At 33.2% G+C, this 26,267-nt stretch overlaps 1 protein-coding gene across 2 annotated transcripts; it reads right to left on the bottom strand.

Moving 5' to 3' along the window:
- Positions 1–1,979: 1,979 nt before the first annotated feature.
- Positions 1,980–22,428, bottom strand: LOC132747256 (baculoviral IAP repeat-containing protein 7-like). 2 transcript variants are annotated; one of them, XM_060736582.1, is made up of 9 exons: positions 22,303–22,428; positions 10,076–11,233; positions 9,492–9,643; positions 8,763–8,814; positions 7,475–7,624; positions 6,870–7,045; positions 5,785–5,938; positions 5,366–5,461; positions 1,980–5,019 (listed from the first exon to the last, which is right to left on the bottom strand). In XM_060736582.1, the coding sequence occupies exons 2-9, from the start codon at positions 11,076–11,078 to the stop codon at positions 4,829–4,831; spliced, it is 1,974 nt and encodes a 657-aa protein (XP_060592565.1). In that variant the 5' UTR covers positions 11,079–11,233; positions 22,303–22,428; the 3' UTR covers positions 1,980–4,828. The 2 variants fall into 2 exon arrangements, with proteins under 2 accessions (XP_060592565.1, XP_060592564.1); XM_060736581.1 differs by having other exon boundaries at positions 22,178–22,420.
- Positions 22,429–26,267: the final 3,839 nt, after the last annotated feature.

Consider the following 26,267-nt stretch of genomic DNA (forward strand, 5'->3'; position numbering starts at 1 on the left):
CGGACAAGGCGGCGACTATATATATGCTCTCCCTTCGGGGACCATAAAAAGTACATGAAATTTAGGTACTTGGAAAGAGGCCTGATTTAATTGCTTTTTCATGTTTACGTTTAGTGACCAACAAGTATGTTTGAACTTTAACTACACTAGTGAAATCATAGTCATATATTTTTCTGAAATAGTGACATCCTGTAAAATGACAATAAATTAGACCTTTTTTGTCAATATAATCTTCTTTTTAAATGTCAAAATGCTTGGGGCCGTAATATTTTCTGATTCTTCATGCAGTAGCAGTGACATTAAAACATTTGTTAAAGCTTGAGGCTATTTGTGTTGGTATTTAGGTGAGCATTTTGCTTTTATTTGTACATTGTTATGTTAAAGGTATATGAATGTAGTAAGTTATAAGGATATAACACTGGCTGGGGCGACATCAACGTGCATTCCCTTTCACTTTTTCACCTTCTCACTGCCAGATAATATGAACCAATACCAAGAAATGATGACGTAAACTACCTTACAGCTATATAATTATATATAATATTAAAAAACTTAACGTCCAATGTTAGAGACGAATTGTAAACTGAAAAAAGTTATTCGGATTTTAGGGCTTTTTCAGTGAAAATAATTCATTCAACAGATATGAGAATGAATACATTTCATTAATTGTCTTTCTTACTTTCTTATTTTTATTTATTTTTTTTTTGCTATGGAGCCTCGGTGAAAAAAACTCAACTGATATATACAAGATGCGAAAAAAGTTTTTTTCCTGTTTGAATCAATGCAAAAACTGTACTGCTATACATGTATATCAATACAGTTTTCAAATGCTCATTGAAAGTGTACTGAGTATAATGGGTTAGTAAGAACAAAGAAAAAGTTCCACAAAATATTGCCATGTGGACATTGTTTTTTTTTAATTTATAATAATATGAATATTTATCAATCTCGCCAAAGGTCAAATAAAAGAAGAGCGCACTTATGCATTGCAAGAAAATATCACAATTGTTGTTTTCAATGTTACAGTTAGTTATGAAGTCACACTGGGTTTGTAATCTTTACCCAAGTTGAATATTTGTGTAATAATTGTAGATGTCTGCTTCTAAATGCTGCATTGCAAATATCTAAGCATCATGGTAAGTTACACTAAGACTTAATGAAATGTGTTTAAGTATGAACGAGTACATTGTATGTCTATAAAAAGTGACACCAGGGACAAGAACCAACTGTGACGTATTAATTTTTTGTAGAAAACCCAAAGGTGATGCTACACGCAAAATATCTAAACGCTTTACATGATACATTCAGGGAAAAGGAATTTAAGGACATCCTACTATTTTGTGACCCCACGGCTTTGTTTTATTTTACTTCAGGGACATGACTTACACAGCTGTTGAAATGACCCACTAGCAAAATGGTATATGCCAAATATTTAACCTCTTGGTAATTGTAACTTCACAAAAGTTTACTTCTATGTATTTTCCTATACAAGTCTATATAAACTAAATTACCCACAGAGCAGATCTTATTTTTACCCTAGGGACAGGGTTTTTATTACTTTTATAAAGCCACATGCCAAGTTTTAAGCGCTGTACATCCCGGGAAAATGTTTTAGAAATATTTACGAAACAACTCTGTAAATAAAGTTCCCTCAAGGGATGTGTCATTTTGATACCAGAGGCATTGCTTATAAATCAAATGTAGATATAAACAAGGTAATACGCCAAAGCTCTTGGCATTGTAGTTTCACAAATGAAGTTTCGATGTTTTTTCCTATACAAGTCTAAATAAACTAAGTGAATCCCGGGGCAGGGAAAATTAAAATCCCGAGGGGCATTATTTACATAATTTTGAAGAAGATCACAGGGTTAGGCTACAAACAAGGTATCTGAATCTTAGCTTTGAAGTTTCTGAGGAGAAGTCTTTTAAGATAATATTACTATGCAAGCCCTTATAAGTCAAGTGACCCTCGGGACGGGACCAATTTTGTCCCATGAGGAATGGATTTTAAAACCTTTATAGACATCAATAAGCAAAACAAATGCTATGCAACCATATTTGATTTTTTTTCTATACAATTGAACTCTGCAATAATCAGACAGGTACATGTTAGCATTTTAGACATTCATTTTTGTTTGAAGCAGTTTAAGGATACAATGAAATGGTAGAACAACAGATAAGAAAAGAAGATAAAGAACATGTTGGGTGAGAACCAGCTTGCTTGATGTAACAGATGTCGCCGGTTTTATCTAACAGTTTGAAAGCTCGAAGAAGAATAATCACTGGTTGATGTTTTATAACCGGCAAGGCAGGTCATAATTTTAATGACGTTCTTAACGCTCTAGGGTGTGATGAAGACGTGGTCAGAACAATTTAAACTGTCTATGAACGAGGTGGTCGTGTTACGAACTATATATCTAGCTAGTTTGTGAGGTAAACAACGTGTAAGCATTGGAGTTAAATTTGTTACACAATGGATTTAAACTGACAGCAGACGGCCTTGAACTGATTGAAACAATGTTAAAAAAGACAATTTTAAAATAAATTTTAAGTTCAAAATGAAAATAATCACTGAAACCCAGGTGCAAGACTTATAAAAATATAGACTTCGATAAAGAAAAAAGAATTAGACACTTAAGTATGTCTCGTCTTATGTGCATATTTGAAAGACGTGCATGCTTATCAATATTCGATTCTGTTTGCGTGTTGTCAACCTGAATTTGATGCATAAGAGATGAAGTCAGAGTTTCTATTAACTCCCTAAACAACAGAATTAATAAAGTCACATTATTCAAGAAAACACGACCTCTCCGAGACTTTTTCATTATTAGTCAAACTTTGATCGTAGTGAAACGTTTAAGCTTCGAGTTGGGTTTTTTTCTGCAATATTACATAGTGAATGATGTTAATCCTCATCATATAGATAAACAATGTTTAAGTTATTATAATATAGTATGTATTGCTTACAAACATGAATAATTATAATTTAGCAAATGGTGAACTTAGAAGTTGTTTTATTTGTACATTTTACTATCATAACACTAATTTATTTATTAGTACCCTTAAAGAGAAGAGAAAGCAAAAATTTTTTACTCAAGCGAGTGCTTTTACTCATATCATGGATTTATATTACAAATATATAATGTGATATCAATCTGCGCTTATATAAATTTTGTAGGGTAAAATAATATCTTGATATCATGTGGTATGTACCTCTGTTGCCGGAAAGAAAATGAATGAGAGCTACTTATTTCATATGATGAACATAAAATTGTGTGCATGATTTTATTTCTGAAATGCATATGGTCAAAGCTTTATTAAATGATAATACGCATTCTTTCTTTTTCTTTTCCAAAGTTCATATTATAATATATTTATTTACAACTATATAACAAAACACTTCAGAGTTTATGAAATCTATCATATGGATATAATTACGCAATTGTCTTTAGCTTAAGTATTTATCATAGCTGAAATATTAAAGGACCTTAATGAGCAAAGAAAAATCAACAGAGATAATAAAAAAAATTAAAACAGACAGACAGTGTAACATATAACCGTATATACATACAAACAGATTTGCCATGATCTATTGCACTAGTATTAATAGCTGCATACTTGAGCATTCCTTCAGGTTGAACTATACACATGTATTGATGAACTTTGTAAAGATACTACGAGCAAATAAACAAATCATTAAATTATAAATATACAACTATGTAGTCACATGCCCGCGTGCGCGCGCGCCCACACACACATACGCACTCACACACAACTGGCAGGGATTTTTTTAAAGGAAAGACCAGCTTTGCTTGACCTGTTATAGGGACTGGAGCTTCCCTTACGTAGCTTATTCATTCTTTTATCAAATTAAACATATTAAGTAAGAATTTTACAGATTTCAATAAATTTGTGTGATTAAAATATTTTTCTCAAGGATAAGCAATGTATATTTTTAAATTAGTTATGTTGTATTTTATAAACTTTAAGCAATTCAAATAATGAAAGGGTACAACAGCTTTACATGTATATTATAAGTTATAAAGATTTTTGACTGGTTATATGTCCTTATATAAATGGTTGTTAAGAAAGAGGCGAGGGTTTTATCGCAAACAACCGTTTATATACGGTCATATAACCTGTCAGAAATGTTTATAACGAATTTATAATACAGCAAGCATCATTTTTTAGAGAAGAAAGTAAGGTTTCTTCATAAATCGACAGCAGCAGTGTATATAAAACTATATAAACGTCACGATTATCCAATCACTACGTTAAAACGTGCAGTGTTATAAAATAAGTTATATTAGTTTTATTATACAATATAAATAAAACGCTTTTCATGGGATAACTGTTACGTTTATATAGTTTTATGTATACTGCTGCTGCTGCTATTTTATGAAGAAATCTCACTTTAGTCTCTAAAAAGGGACATTTGTTGTATTTACTAAATTCTTTATAAATATTCCTTACAGGTTATATGGCAGTATATAAACGGTTGTTTGCAATATAACCCTCTACCAACACAAAATAGGTCATATGGCGACTTCCAGCATTAATGGCAGAGTAAACCCTCAGGTGCCCTTCCCTGCATTATTTCGGACACGAACGCGCACCTTAGTAGGCCACAAACATTCTGTAAGACAGCTTCCTCACATATAGAAGCAAGAGCTTCTGTCGGGATTCGAACCCACAGTGGTGAGAGGCCAGTGGTTTGAAGTTAACGACCTTAACCACCCGATCACGCACGCCCCCTGTACCCCCTCTCCCCACACACACACATACACACACCTGGTTATTGATGTACAATGTATGATCATGCAATCATTCACACAAGATACGTTCTAATTTTTTGTCGAATATTTCTTTCACAAACTGGACAACTTGTAAGGGGCTCTGCACACGTCATACATAGTCGATGGTGAGTACACGGAAGAAACAAAGCATTTACGTTGTTTGTTCCACATAACATACAAATCACCAGACGTTTTAACCGTTGATTCTCTTCAATCGGTGTTTCTGAAAATAAAACAATCTGTAGTGTTTTACGTGATGCCATCGTAGCATAAAGATATTGTGTAAGAAAAAGGACTGAGACTGTAACATCTTAAAACGTGCGTTATCAGGAACAAGCATAAATGTTCTTTATATAAAATAATGAATATTTAAGTTTAAAACATGTCGTTTAAATTATCTCTTAATACTTACAGCATATGTTTATTTTGTAAAGGACCATCATGCAAAACAAAAGACTGTAGAAAGAGTATTGTTGGTTTTAACTACTGCTAACGAAATAATAACAGCAGAACACGTTACAAATTCTACTGATAAAAGTCAAACACTGGATTTAATATGATTATCATACCATTCTGTTTCTTCCGCTCTTTAAGAGCTTGACGTTTTTTGTCTTTGATGACTTCTATTGTATCGAGAATCTCCTCAATATGTGGCAAAACAGTTCCTTGAAAACACATATTGAGTTCATAGAAATGGAGAACAGAGAAGAAAAATCACATCAATGATCATTGTATTGAAAGTATTGCAAGCTGACCAAACTGATATAATTTTAGTTATTACTTACTGTTCATTAAATTATTTTCTTCTTTTTTTCACTGTTTATGATTATTGTTTTTTTCTAATGTATTTAATAGGTGTTACTTACCTCTGTGATAATTTGTGTGAACCGAAAGGCAAAGTGATGAGATAACAAAAGGTTTTTGCATCACATAGTTACAATTTAAAAGAAAAGTCAAGATTCATATGCAATTAAATTAAGAACCTCACCCCTGTCTCTTATTTCCTGTACAGCTTCATTAAAGTCTGCTAATTGGTATCCCATTTCAAGACAGGTGTCTTTATGTTCATTTAAGGCAGCATTATATACAGGGTCTCGTAGAGTCATTTGCTGCATTGTACTCGACAAATCTTCACCATTTTCCTGAAGAAAAATAGATTTGTACAGAAACAGCAATATTGATAAATACCAGTGCTGGCTAATGGGAGTTTTTTCTTTCTATTTTTAGCTTTAGTGGCTCCTAAAAGGGTCCAGTCAAATTAATATGAGCAAACTTGGTAAAATACTTCATAAAAATGCTACTGACAAATTTTGGTGATCATCCATCATCTAATTTAGTAGTATAAGATCTTTTAATTAAAGGATTTTCTATTTTCAGCTCTGTTGACTCCTAAAAGGGGCCAATTGAAATGACATGAACAAATAAAGTGTGACTGTCACAAGGATGCTACAGACCCATTTGAGTTAAATCTGCCCAGTAGTTTCAGAGAAGTAGATAAATGTTGACGCATGAGGACGGACGACAGACGCAGAAGCATCCGCCTTGGGTACCAATAGCTCACCTTGAACCTTTGGTTCTGGTGAGCTAAATAAATAAAGTGATTTTCTTGCTGTATAAACATTTTCAAAAATTAGCTGTTAGAAAACATATTTTCCCTCCGAACTGCAAACCAAAATTTAGTACATTTCATTATATTCTTAAATGTAACATTTCATATTTGTCTAAATTTAATCTCTCCTCCCTAAAATTGTATTATAAATTGACCAGATGATGAATAGAATTTAATATCAAAGTTGATATCTGTCGGCAACATATTGCCAGCATTCATTAGAATATTTTTGCGCTGTGGTATGGTTTGCATAAATAAATAAAAATATAAGGTTAAGAACTTTATGATGATGATAATATTTACACTTACGCCATGCATACTATTGTAGTTTTTTGTAATTTTAGTAATTTGTCATTGTTATTATCTTTTATGATGCACAGCACTCGATGTAAATTATATAACAACAAAAAATAAAATTCAAACTGTAGTTTTGCAAATGTTTTAACATGTACTATAAATTAAACCTCATTTCCATAATTTGAAGAGGCTTGGACTAATGCAATGAAATCATCTCCTTTCTCAGCTCTAGCAAAAGGACAAGCCGGAAACCAGCGACAATGCTCAGTCCATGGTTCGTCTTCTGGATCCCAGCGTCTAAGGCCCCCATCACAAGCAAAACAACGAACATGGTCCTCATATCCTATAACATAAAAAAGAGTTAGTAAAAGTTTCTAGCATGAGCATTATAGAACTAATGGTTAACAAACCATAAAATTGTTAATGTTTTCTTAATGTTATCAAAGACAAAAATGTAATTCCAAAATAGGATTAGAAATCGTTTGATTCTAATACCGGCACAGGAAGGGCATACTCAAATATATATCAATACATCTGTTTTAAATAAAGCAAAACTTATAAAGATAACTATAATTATATATTTTTAATATTAATTCAAAACGTAAAAAAAGAATTCTGAAAAGAAGTTTTATATTCAAATTATTGCAAAAAGTTGCAGAAATCGACCGTTTTCTTCTGAATTAGTAACAGGTATTTCTATTTATGAGAATAAGTATACACTTACATTACAGATAGGAAGGGGAAAGGAAAAATAAGAAACAGCACAAACTACCTGTGTAATATAGACCAGCCTCCGCCAACTGTCGTGGAGTTTGCATACGATTGCTTGGCCATTTGTCGAACGTTTTAAGTCGCACCTCTATATTTCGGTACTCCGGATGACGAGCAGTATAATTTGATTCTGGGCTAGTCCTTCTGATTTCTGTATGCAAATATTTCCAACACAGATGTTCATGTACAAAGTTTAATGTATATATGCTTGATACACGATTATTTTATCGAAATACGACAGAAAAGATCGACAGTTCTCGGACTTATATTTTGAGAGAAAAATATGTCATACTATCAAATAAAATACAAAAAACAACGAATGAAAAAAAACGCCGATGTCTGAAAATAGCACTGAAAATATTGCAAACACAGTTTTGTGAACCAGTTCATACATCGTATAGGTAAATGCAATCTAATGCTCACACTCCCTAACACCGACAGAAGTCAACGTTTAAGTATGTAAATTGTGTCCAATTTTGAATCCAGAAGCATGTCATGTTACAAGTGTAAACTAATATCAAATAAAACGGTAACATAACGCCAAAATGTGTTCAAAATAAAATTTATGTACATAGATTATGCCGGGTTAGATATTTGATGGTCACATTACCATGAGATGTTGTATAATTTTGAAAATAACATAGCTAAAACAAATTGAAACACATTGACACGCATTTGTTTTAGTTGATTAAAGATTTTTCAATATTCGCTCTAAAAACCAACAACTACAACATCTATGTCATTTAATCTTTAGTCAAAATACTCATATAATATCAAGGACCTGAAGGACTATACCAAAAGAAACAATATCTTATATCAAGTCTAATAAGAAGTTTATTTTCTTCAAACACACTAAATCTCAATAAGATTGCACAAGATGTAACACATCTACAAATGTGTATACACAATTAAATGTTTATTATCATGAAAACACCCTCTGATTAACCTAACAATGATACATACTAACAAGTTATTAAACTAATTGTTACATGTTGATAACAAATATGTTTGAAATATTGATATGATAAAAATAACAGTAATTAAAGGGACCTTTCCGGTTTTTCGTAGCGGAACATTTAGCCACACCTTTTCCATTCATTGCTAGGTCAACTGCTCACAAACAGTATCACAAACATAAGCACGTGCTCTTTTGTGCAAACCAGGTCAACAAGTGACTTTGTATTATCTCAGTGTAGCGATTGGATAACAAGTTAGCCAATTTACATAAAACTGTAAACACCGGAAAGGTCCATTGTTATACACGTACTGAGTTTAGTTTTTTAATATACCTTCAAATTGTCTTTGTCTGTTTAGTTCAGGATCTTGTGCCTGCAGTTGATACTAAAACACAAATAAATTGCTAAAATATCCAAAATACAAGAACATGTATACATTGTCTTCTATTCATTACTATGCATTACCAATACATTAAACTGAATATTTGTTTTACAAAGACATGAAATATGTTATTGTTCATGTTATCAAAATAAACGTTTTACTCTGATTATAATGAAAATATTTAAAATGAAACTTATTCATTTCTAGTTGATATTTTAACTCAATTGCCATAGATATATACGCCTCCGTTGTCGAGGGGTTAGAGTCGATGACTTCTAATCCAGTTACTTCTCTGGAGTGGGTTTGATCCCCGGGAGATGCTTTGGTAGTTAAGCACGGAGGAAGGTAGTCTAGTACTGGTGTAACTCTCCAGGAACGATGGTTAGGAAACTACCCGCCTATATGACTGAAATACCGTTGGGAAAAGGCGTAAAATGCAACAAACAAACAAAGCCATAAAAATAGGGTACTTTTGTAAACGTTCCTAACGTAGAGGTAATGATATTCAGTGGTATATATCATATTGAGTCATATTACAAAGTATATCTATCACAAAATATCTACATGTATTTTGAATTTCTTTACGCATTCGTCTTTACGGTATTCATTTCCAATATAAAGGATGGCAGTATTAGATTACATAAATTCAGGTTAAAGTATTATAATATGTATTTTGTTACCAAAACACTTGATAATTGTGTCTGTCCAAGGTATTCTAACAGAAACGGACAACGACTTGAGTGTCGTACATGCTCATTGAGGGGATTGTCGTCTTCTGAAAAGTCTTTGAGCCCTATGCCACACTGAAAGCACCGAACCAAATCACTCTGGTCTGTAATTGAAGGTTACAATAATTTATTCAACCTATCATGTGCGAGGCATAATTTTATCCAATTATTAATCCAGAAGCGATGTAATAAACAAAATAATTTATAATAGATTAAACCTTTATTTGCTTTGTTAGTGATAGATCCCGTCTATGTCATTTAATTTAAATAACTTTAGATTGCGTTCATTGAACGCCGCCTTTCCTTGTTGATCTTGTTTATCATATTTTAGATTAAACCACAAACGTTAGCATGTGTGTTTTGAAAACAAATATTTTGTGGTGAAGAATCATGTCGATTTGTGAAAATGTAGATATATTGGGTAACATTAAAATTTCTTTAATTATTTTAATAGCATTTTCCACTTTTTATTCAAAATTCTGATATTATAAACCAAGATGTCATGTGAATATTAATATAATAGAGATTTACTCAACCTGTGAAGAAAAACCCTGCTTCACTGAGCTGATTTGGATCTGGCTTTCTATGAGTCCACCTTGCATATGATCGTATTCGTTCATGTTTATTCACATACTCTGGATATCTCGGATGTCCACCAGCGAGTCTGGACGCTTCTGTGGTGGGTAACGGTGTTCGATTTAAACTAGAACGAAAACCATACTGATCACTTGGTAACGTTGGGAACGAAGCGCCGTTCGAAAATGCGATTGAGCTTTGTCCTTGGCCTTCTTGCTCTCCGGATATCTGTTGGGGATATTCAACATTATGATACTCGTTCCCAGTGTATGGGTATATGGTTTCTTCCAAAGGCACATTCACCTTGCTGTTAGAATGACTTCGTGTTAATGAAAATGAATCTTGCGTTAAATTATTCTCATGTCGAAAATCTCTTTTTTCTCGTCGTCTTTTGCCATTTAAATCATTCTTATAGGAAACTCCGATGACAGCATTAACATTGTATGTAATGCCATTGTCTTTGTTCTTTAACACTGGTTTACTTACTGAAGGATCACTGAAAAGTCTATCAAATTCGACAGGAAGTATTGCTGAAGATGACGACTGAATTCTTTTGCTTTCATTTACAATATTTCTAAATAACTGAGATGTTTCAAGACACTCTGGCAATACTTTTGCATTTCCCTTCACTGTCCAGTAGATGGCATAAGTATGACAATCTCCATAGATGTTGTACAAATGGTTAATGTCTACCAAGTCGGACGCTTTTCGCAAAGAAGCTTCCTGGAGACTTACTAAGAGCTCGGCTGACGTTAAAGTCAAAATGTATACTTCTCTGTTGCGTAGATGTATAAGACAGCCTTTGAAAACATTAGCAAGTAAAACGATATAAACAAGAACTTTCTTCCAGCTTACCGGGTTCTTTTTATAGTTTATTTTCAGGAGTCTTGTATCGGGAAAAGATTTATTTTTATTATGGCCATAATCCATTGCTATTTCAGTTTCCTGTTCATCAAGGCTCATATATAATTTGTTTGTAGAATAAAATGTAGGACTGTTTTATCAAAATGTTGTCGATGATAAAGATTGTTCTATGATAAAGTTCCAGCATGACATTTTCCAAACTAAGGTCTCTTTTCAAGTTGTATTTCAAATAAACCTGCATATTCTGTACAGTTCTGAAAAATATGAAGGGTTCGAAATCGATACTGACAAGGGTTTTAATGATTTTATTCTAAACACTACAAAATGGAACCGGAAAACAAACGAGTAGTCCACTTCTTGGCCCTTGTTGTCAAATGATGAATAAGAATCTCGAATACAATAACATGAATGCACGGACATTTACAATATCGGTATCACCAAATAATAGATAAATACAGAATCCCTAAAGAAAGCCCAACACGACAAAATTGAAAATGTTGCAGGCTCGGTTTGATTTAGCCTGTTCATAGACGGTACTGTCAAGTGCAAATTACCGTCCATGCCCCCTAGCACCGGCGTAAGCAGAATTAACATTTAAACATGAAATAGTAAAATTTTGAATTTAGAAACATCCGCAGATGTGTTCATACGACGGTTATGATGGAACCTTCAATGTGACACAGTAGTGCCATTCCATTAAAAGCGGCGTATGGTCCCCAAGTTATAAAAAGCGTGTGCCCGAAACGAGAAAACATTGGGCGGAACTAATTAAAATGGAATTTTGAAAGGGTATCATATGTTATGAAGCCTGCATATCACAGATAAGACGTCAAAAGACAAATTTAAAAAGCAGGCAACATATCCTAAGGGTGATTCAACATTATTCAAGTAGGAATATTGGAACCACCCATCTAGAAAAAGCCGAAAAGTTTAAACTAAAAATACCACTAGCACAACAATAATGTCGTGCTGAACGATCTTCAAGGATCGAAAATATAACATCATTGATTAAATGTACGGGGAGACTTTTTACAGCCGCCACACGGCACAAATAACACGAATGTGACCATAAAATAGATAAATACAGAATCCCTAAAGAAAGCCCAACACGACAAAATTGAAAATGTTGCAGGCTCGGTTTGATTGAGCCTGTTCATGGACGGTACACTTGTACACAAGTAATCTTATAGTAAGTAAATGCTATTAGATGCATGGTTTACGAGATTATTATGAATAATCGGCAGGGTGTATCGAATTATGTAATTTTACATCAATAAAAAACCTGTAAGTAATATTATGTGTAAGTTTGTAACTTGTAAGGACGGTGACTTGCTTAAAATGTAAAATGACTTGTACATGACTTGCTGGGTCATGGGGGGTTGCGTTCATTGAACGCCGCCTTTCCTTGTTGATCTTGTTTTTCATATTTTTTGCACTTTCCAGTACCGTCCATGAACAGGCTCAATCAAACCGAGCCTGCAACATTTTCAATTTTGTCGTGTTGGGCTTGGCTTTCTTTAGGGATTCTGTAATAATCTATTTTGTGTGAATGCCATGCTGTTTTAGCTCTGACAAAATATTAATATCTGACATTTATGGATTTTTGTGCCCCCACTTTAGTGGCGGGCATTTAGATTTACCCTTGTCCGTCCATCCGTTTTTCCGTCCGTCCTTCCGTCCGTCCGTTCTCTTTTGTGTCGCACGTAACTCAAAAAGTATTTGACCGAGAGTCATGAAACTTTACAGGAATGTTGATCAGCATGTGTAGCTGTGCACCTGGGTATTTTTGTCTGGATATTTTTAGTATTTTTAGAGTTATTGCCATTGACTTTGTAAAATTTTGCAATTTTCAACTTGTGTCGCATGTAACTCAAAAACAAAAAGTATTTGATCTATAGTCATGAAATTTTACAGGAATATTGATCAGCCTGTGTAGTTGTGCACCTGGGTATTTTTGTCTGGATATTTTAAGTATTTTTAGAGTTATTGCCCTTGACTTAGTAAAATTTTGCAATTTTCAACTTGTGTCGCATGTAACTCAAAAACAAAAAGTATTTGATCTATAGTCATGAAACTTTACAGGAATATTGATCAGCCTGTGTAGTTGTGCACCTGAGTATTTTTGTCTGGATTTATTTAGTTTTTTTTATAGTTATTGCCCTTGACTTAGAAATTTTTTTCAACTTGTGTCGCATGTAACTCAAAAAGGATTTGACATAGAGTCATTAAACCTTGCGGGAAAGTTGCTCAGCATATTTTGTTTTGCACCTGGGGTTTCGCTTGTGGATTTATCAAGTTATTTCCCTTGACTTAGTAAAAACCGTTTCATTATGTTGTTATTTGTTCCTTGAGTGCTTGAGTTAAAAATCAACAAACTTTTCTGGAATAATGCTCAACATCACTAAATTACAGGAATAATGATTCAAATTACTGTGAAGCTATGCACCTAGGGCTTTGCATGTGTTTTTTTAGTTTTGTTAGAGTTATTGCCCTTGACTTACAGTAGTATAAATTTGCAATTTTCAACTTGTCCATGCATAGCTCAAAAATTATTTCACTAGTAGGCCTGAAAGTTTACAAGAATGTTGGTCAGCATGTGTACTTATGCATCTTGGGGTCTGCTTGTGGATTTATTCAGTATTTGTAAAGTTCTTTCCCTTTACTTAGTAAAAGATTTTTAGTTTTGAAAAATATTTGACCTTGAGTCATAAGATTGACAGAACAGTGGCGCGGTGGGGGCACCCGTGTCCTATGGACACATTTCTAGATAAACATAGTTTCTGGATGAATTCTTATGGAATCAATTGATTTATTTTGCCTAGTGTTCTTGCAATAAACTTCTGAAAAATTGGATTTAAAAGGACATACAAGTTGGTGTTAAAGAGTTTAAACCTTATTCATTATATAATATATACAGTGTGTGTACTGTATACACACATGAGCATTGTACCGTGTCATAGTGACCGCTGATACAGGTATCCAGTTATACATTTATAAAGCTGTCTATTTCTGTGTTTGTATAGTGTAGGCAGTGTTACAATGTTATATTGTATCATAGTTTGGGGACCTTTCTGTTGAAAAAAGTGTCAGAGTTAAATCGCCTACATATACATGCACAGTGCGGTAACTGGAGTGCAGGTATCAGTTACCCGCACTCCAGATAATCCCCGTTGATTGGTTCATTTTTGCTGGGGTTTACTTATTGTGACGGCAAAGAAAGGGAAAGGGGTAGAAATATCATATTCAAATGCTCGTTCATTGGTTAATTTTTTCTGGGGTTTCATATTATGACAACAGAGAACGTGCTGTCATGTTTGACTATGATACAAAAGAGAAAGAACACCAAAACACTCGGCAATCTGATTTATACTCGGGAGCTACGCCCCCTCGTACAAATCAGATAGCCTCGTGTTTCGGTGCTCTTTCTATTACTAAACAGTCTTACACAATAGTGGACCGTAATAATTGAGCGGAATCAAGAGCCAAAAGTAACCTAATAGACGCTATTAAATGTTATAGACGATCTAAGATTTAAAACATCAACTGATTAAAAGGTAGTAAAAGAAGGTATTCATTTAGTTCCATCAGAAGTGTCTAGCTTTAAAACAAGACTTGAACCAAATAAAGTATTGAGTTTCTAAGATTAGACCAAAACAATCAGAAATGACTAAATAAGTTTGAAAACTTGTTTATGAAAGTCAGATGTGAAAGACCTTGCGTTTGCTTGTTAACAGAAGTTTGAGGTTTTCATGGAATGGCACAGATAGGTCACATCTAGCCGCCGTATGAAAACATCTTCGGATGTTTCTAAATTCAAAATTTTGCCATTTCATTGTTAAATGTTGATTTCTGCTTAAGCCGGTGCTAGGGGGCGTGGACGGTAGTTTACTCCTGACAGTTCCGTAAATGAACAAGCTTAATCAAACCCAGCCTGCAACATTTTCAATTTTGCCGTTTGAGACTTCTTTAGGGATTCTTATTTTCTCTATTTTAGATTACTTAGAAGCTACTGTTGAACTGATAGAATCTGATAGAATTAAAGATTCCTTACGTATTTTTGGTTTAATGAAAAAAAATTGAAACAAAGTGATCCCTCGGAAGCATTAATTACAACAAAATTACAAGAGAATTGCAGACTCGGTTTGATTGAGTCTGTACATGAGGGACCATGAAAACGTTCAACATCCCTCACGCTCCTTAGCACCGACTTGAGCGGTACTCAATTCTCAACACTCAATAGCGCTGGCATCAATGATCCCGAAGGACCAGAAAAATATAACAACACTTTAGTACGGGGCAACTTTTTACAGCTGCCACACAGCACTTGACACCTGCTGTTGTGAAGTATAAAAATCTGGAAACAAAGTGATCCCTCGGAAGCCTTAATCACAACAAAGAGAAAGACGAACCGGATGACTTGTACGCTAAGTTGAAAACAGTAAAGGGAAAGATGACACAGATTGCTTTTTCAGAAAAGAACCCTGATAATTTTGAGCTCGAAAGTGCTAGAAAATTTAGGAAATGAATGCTGAAAACACGAGTATGATGCGAGAAAGGTTCAGAAATTATAAAATTCTGGAAACAAAGTGATCCCTCGGAAGCATTAATCACAACAAAATAACATAATTACACTGTTTGAAGGGCGTGATCGTCTATGATCTCTTAGTATCCGAAAAGCAAATGTTTTGACGAACACAAAATGCGAATTAAGAAAAATTAAGAATCAGTGTATATGCTTATTACAAACAAGATTGCATTTGAGAAAAATGCTATGCCACCGCATGGTTCAAATTTCATAGCTGTACATCAAAGGACAAGAAAGTAGGTCACATTATCAAAATCTAGGTCAAAGTTCAATTTTACAACTAAAACTGTGCACATGATCAAAATGTCATTGCTGTACATCAAAGGACAAGAAAGTAGGTCACTGTCCCCTTGGGCACGGCATAATTTTGACCCAAGGGTTTAATAACAATCTTGATACAGGTCCACCAAACAACATTTCAAGTCAAATATCTAAGCTATAGCTTTGTCCCATTCAGAAAACATTTGTTTTATTTTCTGTTTTTACTACGTGTACATAATGAGAATCACTGACCCCGGGCAGGGCCAATTTTTGACATTTGAACAACTTTGGTAGAGGACCTATAGATGATATTATATATCAAACATCAAAGCTCTATGCCTTGAACCTTCAGACAATTTTTTTTTTCACTATATGTACATAATGAAAATCAATGACCCCCGGGGCGGAACCAATTTTGACCCCAGGGCTATAATTTGAACAATCTTGCTAGAGGTTCACTACACAATGTTTCATGCAGAATATCTTAACTCTATCCTTTGTAAATTTAGAGAAGATGATTTTTTTAATTTAACTATATACATATTAGATAAACCTATGGCTCCCAGGGGCGGGGCTTATTTGGACACATGAGGCAAAATTTGAACAACTTTGGTAGAGTACCTTTAGATGATATTATTTTAAAAATATAAGAGCTCTAGGCCTTGTACCTTCAGACAATATTTTTTTTTAATATTTTTTACTATATGTATATATTGAAATCAATGACCCCCAGGGCGGCGGCAATTTTGACCCCAGGGCTATAATTTGAACAATCTTGCTAGAGTTTTACAACACAATGTTTCATGCAAAATATCTAACCTCTAGCATTTGTTGATTGCTAGAAGAATTTTTTTAAGTTTTTACTATATACATATAAGGAAAACCAATGACCTCTGGGGCGGGCCGATTTTGACCCCAGGGCTATAATTTTTACAATCTGTGTAGAGGTCTGCCAGACAATGCCTTCTGCAAAATATCTAAGCTCTAGGCCTTTTGGGTCTTTACAAAAGGTGTTATAAGTTTTTACTATATGTACAGGGCGGGGCCGGTTTTGACCCCCAGGGCTATAATTTGGACAATCTTGTTAGGGGTCTACCAGACAATGCCTTATGCAAAATATCTAAGCTCTAGGCTTTTTGGGTTTTTACAAGAAGGTATTTTTAGTTTTTACTATATGTACATAGTGAAAATCAATGACCCCCGGGGCGGGGCCAATTTTGACCCCAGGGCTATAATTTGAACAATCTTGTTAGAGGTCTACCAGACAATGCCTTATGCAAAATATCTAAGCTCTAGCCCTTTTGGGTCTTTACAAGAAGATTTTTTAAATTTATTCTTATAATTCCTTTTGGTTGCCATGGCAACCAGATTTCTGCATGGAATGAAATTCTTTGAACAACTTTCGAAGCCCTTCACCCAAGGAACAATCATGTCAAGTTTGGTTGAAATTAGACTAGTGGTTTTTCACAAGAAGATTTTTTAAGTTCACTATATAATCTATATAACACACACACAAACACACACACACACACGCACAAACACACAGGTGAATCGCTATATGCCACCGCATCGCAGATGCTGCGGTGGCATAAAAATGGCAAACTGTATAAATAGCCTCATAAAACTCATTCTTCAGAAAACCAAAGTTCATGAACATTCATAAGGGCTTCAAGAAGGATTAAGTTTGATGAATCATCAATGTATGTTACATGTCTTAATAATGATAAAATAGAGAAAAACAGAATCCCTAAAGAAAGCCAAACACGGCAAAATTGAAAATGTTGCAGGCTCGGTTTGATTGAGCCTGTTCATGGACGGTACTGGAAAGTGCAAGTTACCGTCCACGCCCGCTAGCACCGGCTTAAGCAGAATTCAACATTTAAACACGAAAAATGGTGAAATTTTGAATTTAGAAACATCCGCAGATGTTTTCATACGGCGGTTATCATGGAACCTTCAATGTGACACAGTAGTGATAAGCCATAAACCAGGATATAGAAATCGGCCAAAGCCATTCAGTTAACAATATTTCTATACTTACTTGAAATGTTGGTGGCTTAAGAGGTAGGAAAGCATCATTACTAGAGTATGTTGTTACATATGATATTATTGGTTAAATTCAATCATGGGTAACTGATATTTCGGATTATAAAAACTTGTTGAATGGATATAAATGTTTTTATTGTTAGGCAAAGAAGTCTGTATATGGAGGTTAAGTAATTTAACTATGTGAAATAGATAAATACAGAATCCCTAAAGAAAGCCCAACACGGCAAAATTGAAAATGTTGCAGGCTCGGTTTGATTGATTTCAAATTAAACTATGGGGTCATTTTTTATGTGTAATGAGGCTGTGTTTAATACTGAGCTTCCAGTGATGGATATATGTTGTGTATTTACCACCAGAAGGTTTACCATTTAATTTTTGATACAGATGCATTTGAAAATCTTCGAGTTTATTAGACAAGTGTGTTACTATATATTACAATACTGGCAATATTGTATGTGGAACTGCTTCTCTTAATGATGACATTTCACAGACAACAGATATTCCGCAGATTAAAGATCCTGTAACTCAATCTTCTATGTTTTTTTTTGTCATAAATATAATGCTCAAATGAAGATTTATCAATGTTTTAAGTTCGAAAAAGCATTACTTTTATAGATATTACCGAATTAACATTTCATGTTAAAAAAGGGAAGTAATTAGAAATTTATTTTCTTTAAAGTCTAAGTCAAACTTTTCAATAAAAAACAAATGCCAATATATTAATGATTACATATAATGTGGAAACATATTTGCAATACATATTTTACATATTCTTCGATGTTTGAAAAATGTTTTAGAATCATAATTATATGCATATATGAAATTTCACTTAAGTGTGGTAACAACATTAATTACAACATACAGGATCTTTAATGAGTATGACGATTTATTGAATGACATAAATATGCCAGATCGTGCAAATATAGAAACTTATTTAAGTTATAGGAACAGATTTTAGAAAGTATTGATTGTCTTTTGTTGAATTATCTCATTACTTATTGTGAATGGCAGACTTGGTAAGGACAACGGAATAGGCGACTGTACATATAATTCATCAAATGGTTTCAAGTACTATCGATTATTATATTGATTCAAGAGTATTATTTGACACTATATTTTAGAATTAATAATCATGGTTTATATGATCATTGGCCAATTATATTTTAAACTGTATTATATATAAATATAAATGCATACTATGAACAATGTATGGAATTTGCTTACAAATGCGACTTAAGCGATCAAAATTCAGAAATAAACCTAGGTATTGTCACTGAAAATGTATTAAATTGTCATTTTGATGCTGTAAGTAAATGCATAGAAACCGTAGGTAATGTTGACACTGTATTGGAGATAATTGAAAACATTTTTATCAAGTAGACCTTTTACAAAGCGTATGCTTACTAAAATTCTTTTTAAAAAAGTAAATCTAAATGGTTTGACCATTAATATAAACGTCTCAAACAATTTAAGAATAGAATGTTTAGACTGTTTAGAAATAGTAAAAAATAAATGACCGTAAATATGATAAACAAGATCAACAGTGAACGCTTATTTAAATGTTAAACAGGAATTTGTTAAAATATGCAAAAGTAAACAAATCTCATAATAATGAAAGTACACTTAAATCAAACGAGGATTCAATTCTTAACCAGAGACATTCTGATCTAAAGTAAAATGTCAAAACCATAAGAAAACCTAACGACCAATGTCTTGGTTGATCATTTTAAGTCTTTGTTTGCTACAGAAGGTAATTCAGTAACTACTGATTTTAGGCCAAATGTAATGCCAATTAAAGTTTTAACCCTATCTTATTTTTAATATTGATAAACTAGTTAGAAATGTTCTCGAAGAAAAAGATGTGCGTTGTATCCAGCTAACTCCAGAGTTACAGTAGTTGATGTTATGATATTAAATTATACATGTTTGCTGATGATAGATTAGTTACAGTTCAGGGTCTACAAAGTAAACTTAATGAATTTTGCAGCAACATTTGGATATTAATAAAACTCATATAATGGTGTTTAAAAATAGTGGCGCAATTGCAGGAGCTTATGGTTCCATGATTACCGCCATATGAACACATCTGCGGATGTTTCAAAATTCTAAATTTTACCAGTTACATTTTAGATGTTGAATTCTGCTTAAGCCGGTGCTAGGGGGCATGGACGGTAGTTTGCACTTGACAGTACAGTCCATAAACATGCTCAATCAAACCGAGCCTGCAACATTTTCAATTTTGCCGTGTTAGGCTTTCTTTAGGGATTCTTTCTGCCCCATTTTATACCTTTCTTGTAGTTTGCCGTTGCTCAAAATGGCTGAGAGTACATCTCTTAAAGCACAGCGAGTACTAACGTCTCTATTAAAATCATTAAATCATCTATATCCTTGTTATTGACCTTTTTTTTAATTATTAATTTTGATAGTAAAATAGCTCCAATGTTATTATTTGTAGCTCAAATTTGGGAAACTTTAATCAGAATTTAGCTGAGCGTTTAAGGAATGCTTTAATCGACGCATGTAATGCAGCAGTCCTTAATAACAGTTACTGTGGGCGCCAAAGCATGTACTGTGTTACTGCCAAAAAGGCTGTAAAATATTGGTTTCGGATATAACTTATGCCAAATTATCATTTTGTCAAAAATTATTACCAGATGCTTGTATAATTTGATTCTAATGATAACAAAAACTGGGTTACAAAGATTAGATTATATCTATACCAACTAAGCTTTGGTTATTTTTGGGATACACAATGTGTTGTTAATACTTATATTTTTTGTTTTTCATTCTCAACGCTTAACGTATATGGATCATCAAACTCGTCGAGTAAAAGTGCTAGGACTAAAAAAACTTTATTTTTACCATTCATTTGAAAAAGATCAAAAAAGGCATTAGTTGCATTTAGAAAATCTTCACATTAACTTATGATTGAAAAGGGGCGTTATCTGAAATTATCACGAGAAGAGAGAACTTGTAGTACCATTTCCTTCTTAATTGCCCACTTTATACTGAAATGTTTTATGTATCACCTTCATTTCATTGATTTAATGTTTTAATATCAAGCAATAATATATCAGTTGGTGAAATTTAACTTTGTATTTACATGTTTACCGGCTCTTGTAAAACGAAAACACTGTATAAGTACATGTCTTTATTAACAACTTAAACATGACATGATATATTATTAACGAAAATTATTGATTGAGTTTATAACTCCAGAACTTTGTCGTGTCATTCACATTTGTATATTCTGTATATGTGCATTGGCTGGTGGCCATATATCGCAATTAAAAGTATCATACTTGATCGTGTAGGTTTATTTATATAGAGAAAAAGCAGTACTTTAGCAGCTCATATGTTTTAATATTCTGATATATATACATTTCATCAACTTGAAGAATGTATTAAAATTATTTTACATAGTTATATAATAAATAATAAACTACTTAAGCATGGTTTTATAGGTATCACTTCTCAGTCGTCTGTCTTTCTGTCTGTTCGTCTTAAAACTTGTTCGACTACTATTCAGAAACTGCTGGTGCAATTTTCTCCAAACTTTACAGAAACGAACAGTACCATGTCCAGTTATCGCCGGCATTTTCGGTTCAATAATTGTGCCATAGTTATGGCCCTTGAAGTAAATATATTTCAGATAGGGTATCATAAATATTTTAGATTTTAGCTTTTTTGAGTGAACACGTCTCTATGTAATTTGCTTTGTAATAGTTATAGTATAGCGACACTACCTTTAAGTTGAAAAATTATGGCCTTCTTTGAAATACAGAAACTGATCGGGGTTTTTGTGCTTCTTAGGAGGTGGGGACAACCCTACAATTGTATACATATAAAGTTTACTATCCATTCATTATGTAAACATCATTTATTTGACATCTAATTGATATTTACTTGACCTATAATTGACTTCGTTTATTAAACTTCTAATTGACATATATGACCGCCTACGTGGTGAGGGGTTAGAGTCGACTTCATAATGACTTCTAATCCAGTTACCTCTCTGGCGTGGGTTCCATCCCCGGGAGATGCTTTGGTACTTTAGCGCGGAGGAAGGAAGTCTAGTACTGGTGTAACTCTCCTAGAACGATGGTTAGGAAACTACCCGCCTATATGACTGAAATACTGTTGGAAAAAGGCGTAAAAAAACAAAAGGTGTGAAACAAACAAACAAACAATTGACATATAAAAATATTTGATTAACAATTGAACCTGTGATGTGTAGCACGTAATATCTCCCAATTTATAAATATTTTGAAACATTAAGTGATTAATACGTGTATTAACTTACTTTCAAAACAAAATGTGAATCTCCTTTATTCATGCACGAATCAAACGATCGAATATCCAAGTTATAAACAACACATTATTTAACCAGTATCTTATGACTGATAAACATTAAGTAAGAATATTTACCTAATGTTTTTTCCAGTAACCCTATTATCAGTCTTGTCGTTCTTAACCGTTATATTTAAGCTATATTAAAGCTAACAGTATAAGATATGTATATATTTAAATCAAATATCTTTTTCAACACACACACACACAGGGTTGATATTTAGGTTTAACTTATCGAATTGGATTACATGCACATGACTACCGGTAATTTATATAGAACGTAAAAATGCTTTGCTTACGTAAGTTTATAATCGCGTTATAGATATAAACTGTAACTAATGAAATTACAGCGTTTGTGTTATGTTATGTTACATTTCACTATAAATAGTTAATAGGTTCAATCTAATCAATTAAGCCTCCTTTACAGACAAATAACTAATGTACTCAATCTACCTCGTGTTCATTTTTCAAGTCCAAATGTCCATAACCAATCCTTTTTTTACTCGTTATAGCAAAGTTTTGTCAAATGTTAAGAAATGTTTGTTTTAAATAAAGAGGTCATTAAACAAAGACAAATTCGACACTTAAACATATAATGCAAAACCTATACAAGACTTACATGTAGCCAGCGCCTCGTCAATGTAAGATTTACAGCTGTGTAGCCAGCGCCTCGTCAATGTAAGATTTACAGCTGTGTAGCCAGCGCCTCGTCAGTATAAGATTTACAGCAGTGTAGCCAGCGCCTCGTCAGAATAAGATTTACAGCTGTGTAGCCAGCGCCTCGTCAGTATAAGATTTACAGCTGTGTAGCCAGAGCATCGTCAATATAAGATTTACAGCTGTGTAGCCAGCGCCTCGTCAGTATAAGATTTACAGCTGTGTAGCCAGCGCCTCGTCAGTATAAGATTTACAGCTGTGTAGCCAGCGCCTCGTCAGTATAAGATTTACAGCTGTGTAGCCAGCGCCTCGTCAGTATAAGATTTACAGCTGTGTAGCCAGCGCCTCGTCAGTATAAGATTTACAGCTGTGTAGCCAGAGCCTCGTCAATATAAGATTTACAGCTGTGTAGCCAGCGCCTCGTCAATGTAAGATTTACAGCCGTGTAGCCAGCGCCTCGTCAATATAAGATTTACAGCTGTGTAGCCAGCGCCTCGTCAATATAAGATTTACAGCTGTGTGCTCATCAAATAGAATTCAATATTGTATTATAACTTAATAAGACTGATTACGCTTGTATAAAATTTAGAATTATGATTTCAAAGTCAAGAAAAAAGATGAAAATATAAAGGCATCCACATTGAAATGGCATTTTTAATTTGTCTTTGCTGAAAAATGAATAATGATGTAGATTCAATTATTATATAAAATCTGTAAAGCATAAAATGAGCTAAATAGGAGTTAAGTCATAAAACAAAATTTGTTTCATATTCTATTAGCGGTTTTTCCTGTAAAAATTATGCTTAATTTAACATGCTTTCTTTTACATTCCATGCAAACAATATTTCAATTTAAAAAAGAAATGAAATAAGTAAGTTTTCAGAAAGCAAATATTATGCTTGAAATTGATCCATGATGTAGATTCGCATTAGTTTAAACTGATAAAATTCAGCAAGACATATAGAAATGTCAGCTGTTTAATATCATTGAATTGTAACCTTAAAAAGGTGCTTTGTTTGTTCAATATGTTGCCACCCGTAAAGACTATTTGGAGAAAAGCGGCGAAGATGTACCGTTAAGTCAATAATACGTAAGTATTTAAACATTTTCATACTTTCATGACATAATTTGATACTGTGTATGCAAAACAAAAAGTATATTTGGAATTATGTTTTAAATTATGTTTTCGTTAAAATCTATATCTACACAAACTAGCTGCAAATTTCTACAGGAAAGTAATATTGATATAAACGTGCAATAAATGAAACATTTAGTTCTTAACTAAATGTTTAAAACTATAAACAAATGGCAACTTTTCTTCATTTAACCTTAATTAGCAGGAGATTTTTAATGCTGCACTTATTCTTTGTCATGCAAATAAGAAATGGCTAAATTATCGAATTATTCTTACCATTTTAATAATATTAGACTTTATTAAAAGTATGGTATAACCTGTTTCATGTAGAAAGCGATGAAAATGTATATTATACTCATAGATGAAGTTATATGATCGTTACTGACCTATTAAAAATAAACCGGTTACTTTCCGTATCTGTTATTCTTAACCCTTTTGCTGCCAGAGAGTTATTGTTTTATTGATCACCTATTTGCCAGAGGGTTTTCTAAGAAATTACTATATCATTAATTAATATAATTATTATTATTATTCGTCATTAGTAGTATAATAATTATATATGTTTCCAAATATGCTAGTATAATAATAATTATTGTCGATGGTATAATTTTCTTTATATTTATGATTATTATTATTTTTATTATTAATTTATTATTATAATTATGATTATTATAGAAACGGCAAAAGCCGTCCATATGGCAAATACGCCGAAAATAACAAGGACGGCATAAGCTGTTCCTATGGCAGTGAAAAGGTAATATTGCAAAATTTGTATTTATTTTATACATAAGAAAACTATAATAATATTAGTCATATATTTTAACCCAGTGATTATAAATATATTACATAATGAATCAGATGATACACACATTGAATTAAGAATTATCATTGTTTAAATTTCAACAATGTATTTGTAGACAACGATATATAAGGGTTACTTGTAAAACAATTTAAATTAAATGATACGTACATGATTACATGATATATCTCAGTTACAAAAAAAAAACAGGTTGCAGTCAATGGCGTAGCTGGAAGGCCTCAATAAACGGTAGAATTTAGATGTAAAAATCAATTGGATGTACAAGTTATTCTTAGTTTGTGTAGGCTACTATTTCTTAAATTGGTAAAACTTCATGCTAGATTTACAAGATAGGACATGTCTTATTTTTAATTATTGTAGTTAAGACCTCCAAATATGACACGTGAAAGATCCTTATATTGTGTGCAATGAATGATTAAGTGTAAAAATGCACAAATGTAGTAAGCAAGTGTACAAGATAGATTAAACCACGCATTAAATATCAAATATCGTTATTGTTAATGTATATAAGGTTACTTGATGTTTGTGAGAAAACAAGAGCATTCGCATTTGGCCAGAAATCACCATTGCCAATTTCAACGTTTCAGACACATATTGGACTGTTTTGGTATAAATGTCTCAATTTCTTGGTCTCTGCAGCACCGATAATTTTCGTCAAGCATAACAAATTCTTAACAGGCGTATTGAATATTGCCGACGATCTCGTATGTTTTGGTAAGACACATGGGGAACATGAAGCCAATTTTGAGCTTTTTTGCAACGTCTTCAAGATCGAAACCTTACATTGAATAGATACAAATGTTCATTCGGATAATCTAAACTCAAGTTTACGTTGGAGTAAAAACCTCATCACCAGCTAAATTTAAAATATGCATTGAATCTTGTAATTCGAACCCATTAAACCGCCTGTTACGTTCACGCAAGGTTAAGCGGTGGCTGCAATTCTGATGCCTTAACCCTTAAAAATTAATTTTGGCAGACAGTGCACAAATACAGAGACTCTTAAGCCTGACAAGTGTTAAACCACTCATACACGGGACTTTGATTTGAAAGACTGTTAAGTAATTACAGTGGGCCAGCCAAGGAATGAGACAAACAATGTAGAGATTACAAGGTTCGCGCTCTATGCGATTGAACTATGTTGGTTTTGTTTTTTATAGTTAGTTGATTGTTTCATGGTATTTTATATTACGTGAAAAGAAAACTATGATGTTATTCACATAAAATCTGTATCAGCGATAACATTATCCCGTATCATATTCTCATTTACGCTTAAATACATTGATATAACAATGGCACATGAGAAGAAATTTATACGTGTTATTTTGACTTTCATAACGCAGCATCATATTCTTGAAACGTAAAATCAAAATATTGCAAGGTTTTATCACAGGTGGCAGTATCAGTGTTTGGACACACACCCCTATCTGC

This window comes from Ruditapes philippinarum, unplaced genomic scaffold, assembly GCF_026571515.1.
Source record: "Ruditapes philippinarum isolate M1 unplaced genomic scaffold, ASM2657151v2 ctg7_1_1_1_1, whole genome shotgun sequence".
In the NCBI taxonomy this organism is placed as follows: Eukaryota; Metazoa; Mollusca; class Bivalvia; order Venerida; family Veneridae; genus Ruditapes; species Ruditapes philippinarum.

Coding starts and splice junctions, on each gene's coding strand:
- LOC132747256 (XM_060736582.1), bottom strand. CDS start 11,078: ATGAGCCTTGATGAACAGGAAACTGAAATAGCAATGGATTATGGCCAT. Junction 8,815..9,491: donor CACAATTATCAAGTGTTTTG/GTAACAAAATAC, acceptor TTTGTGTTTTAG/TATCAACTGCAGGCACAAGA. Junction 5,939..6,869: donor CTTCAAATTATGGAAATGAG/GTTTAATTTATA, acceptor ATTTTTCTTCAG/GAAAATGGTGAAGATTTGTC.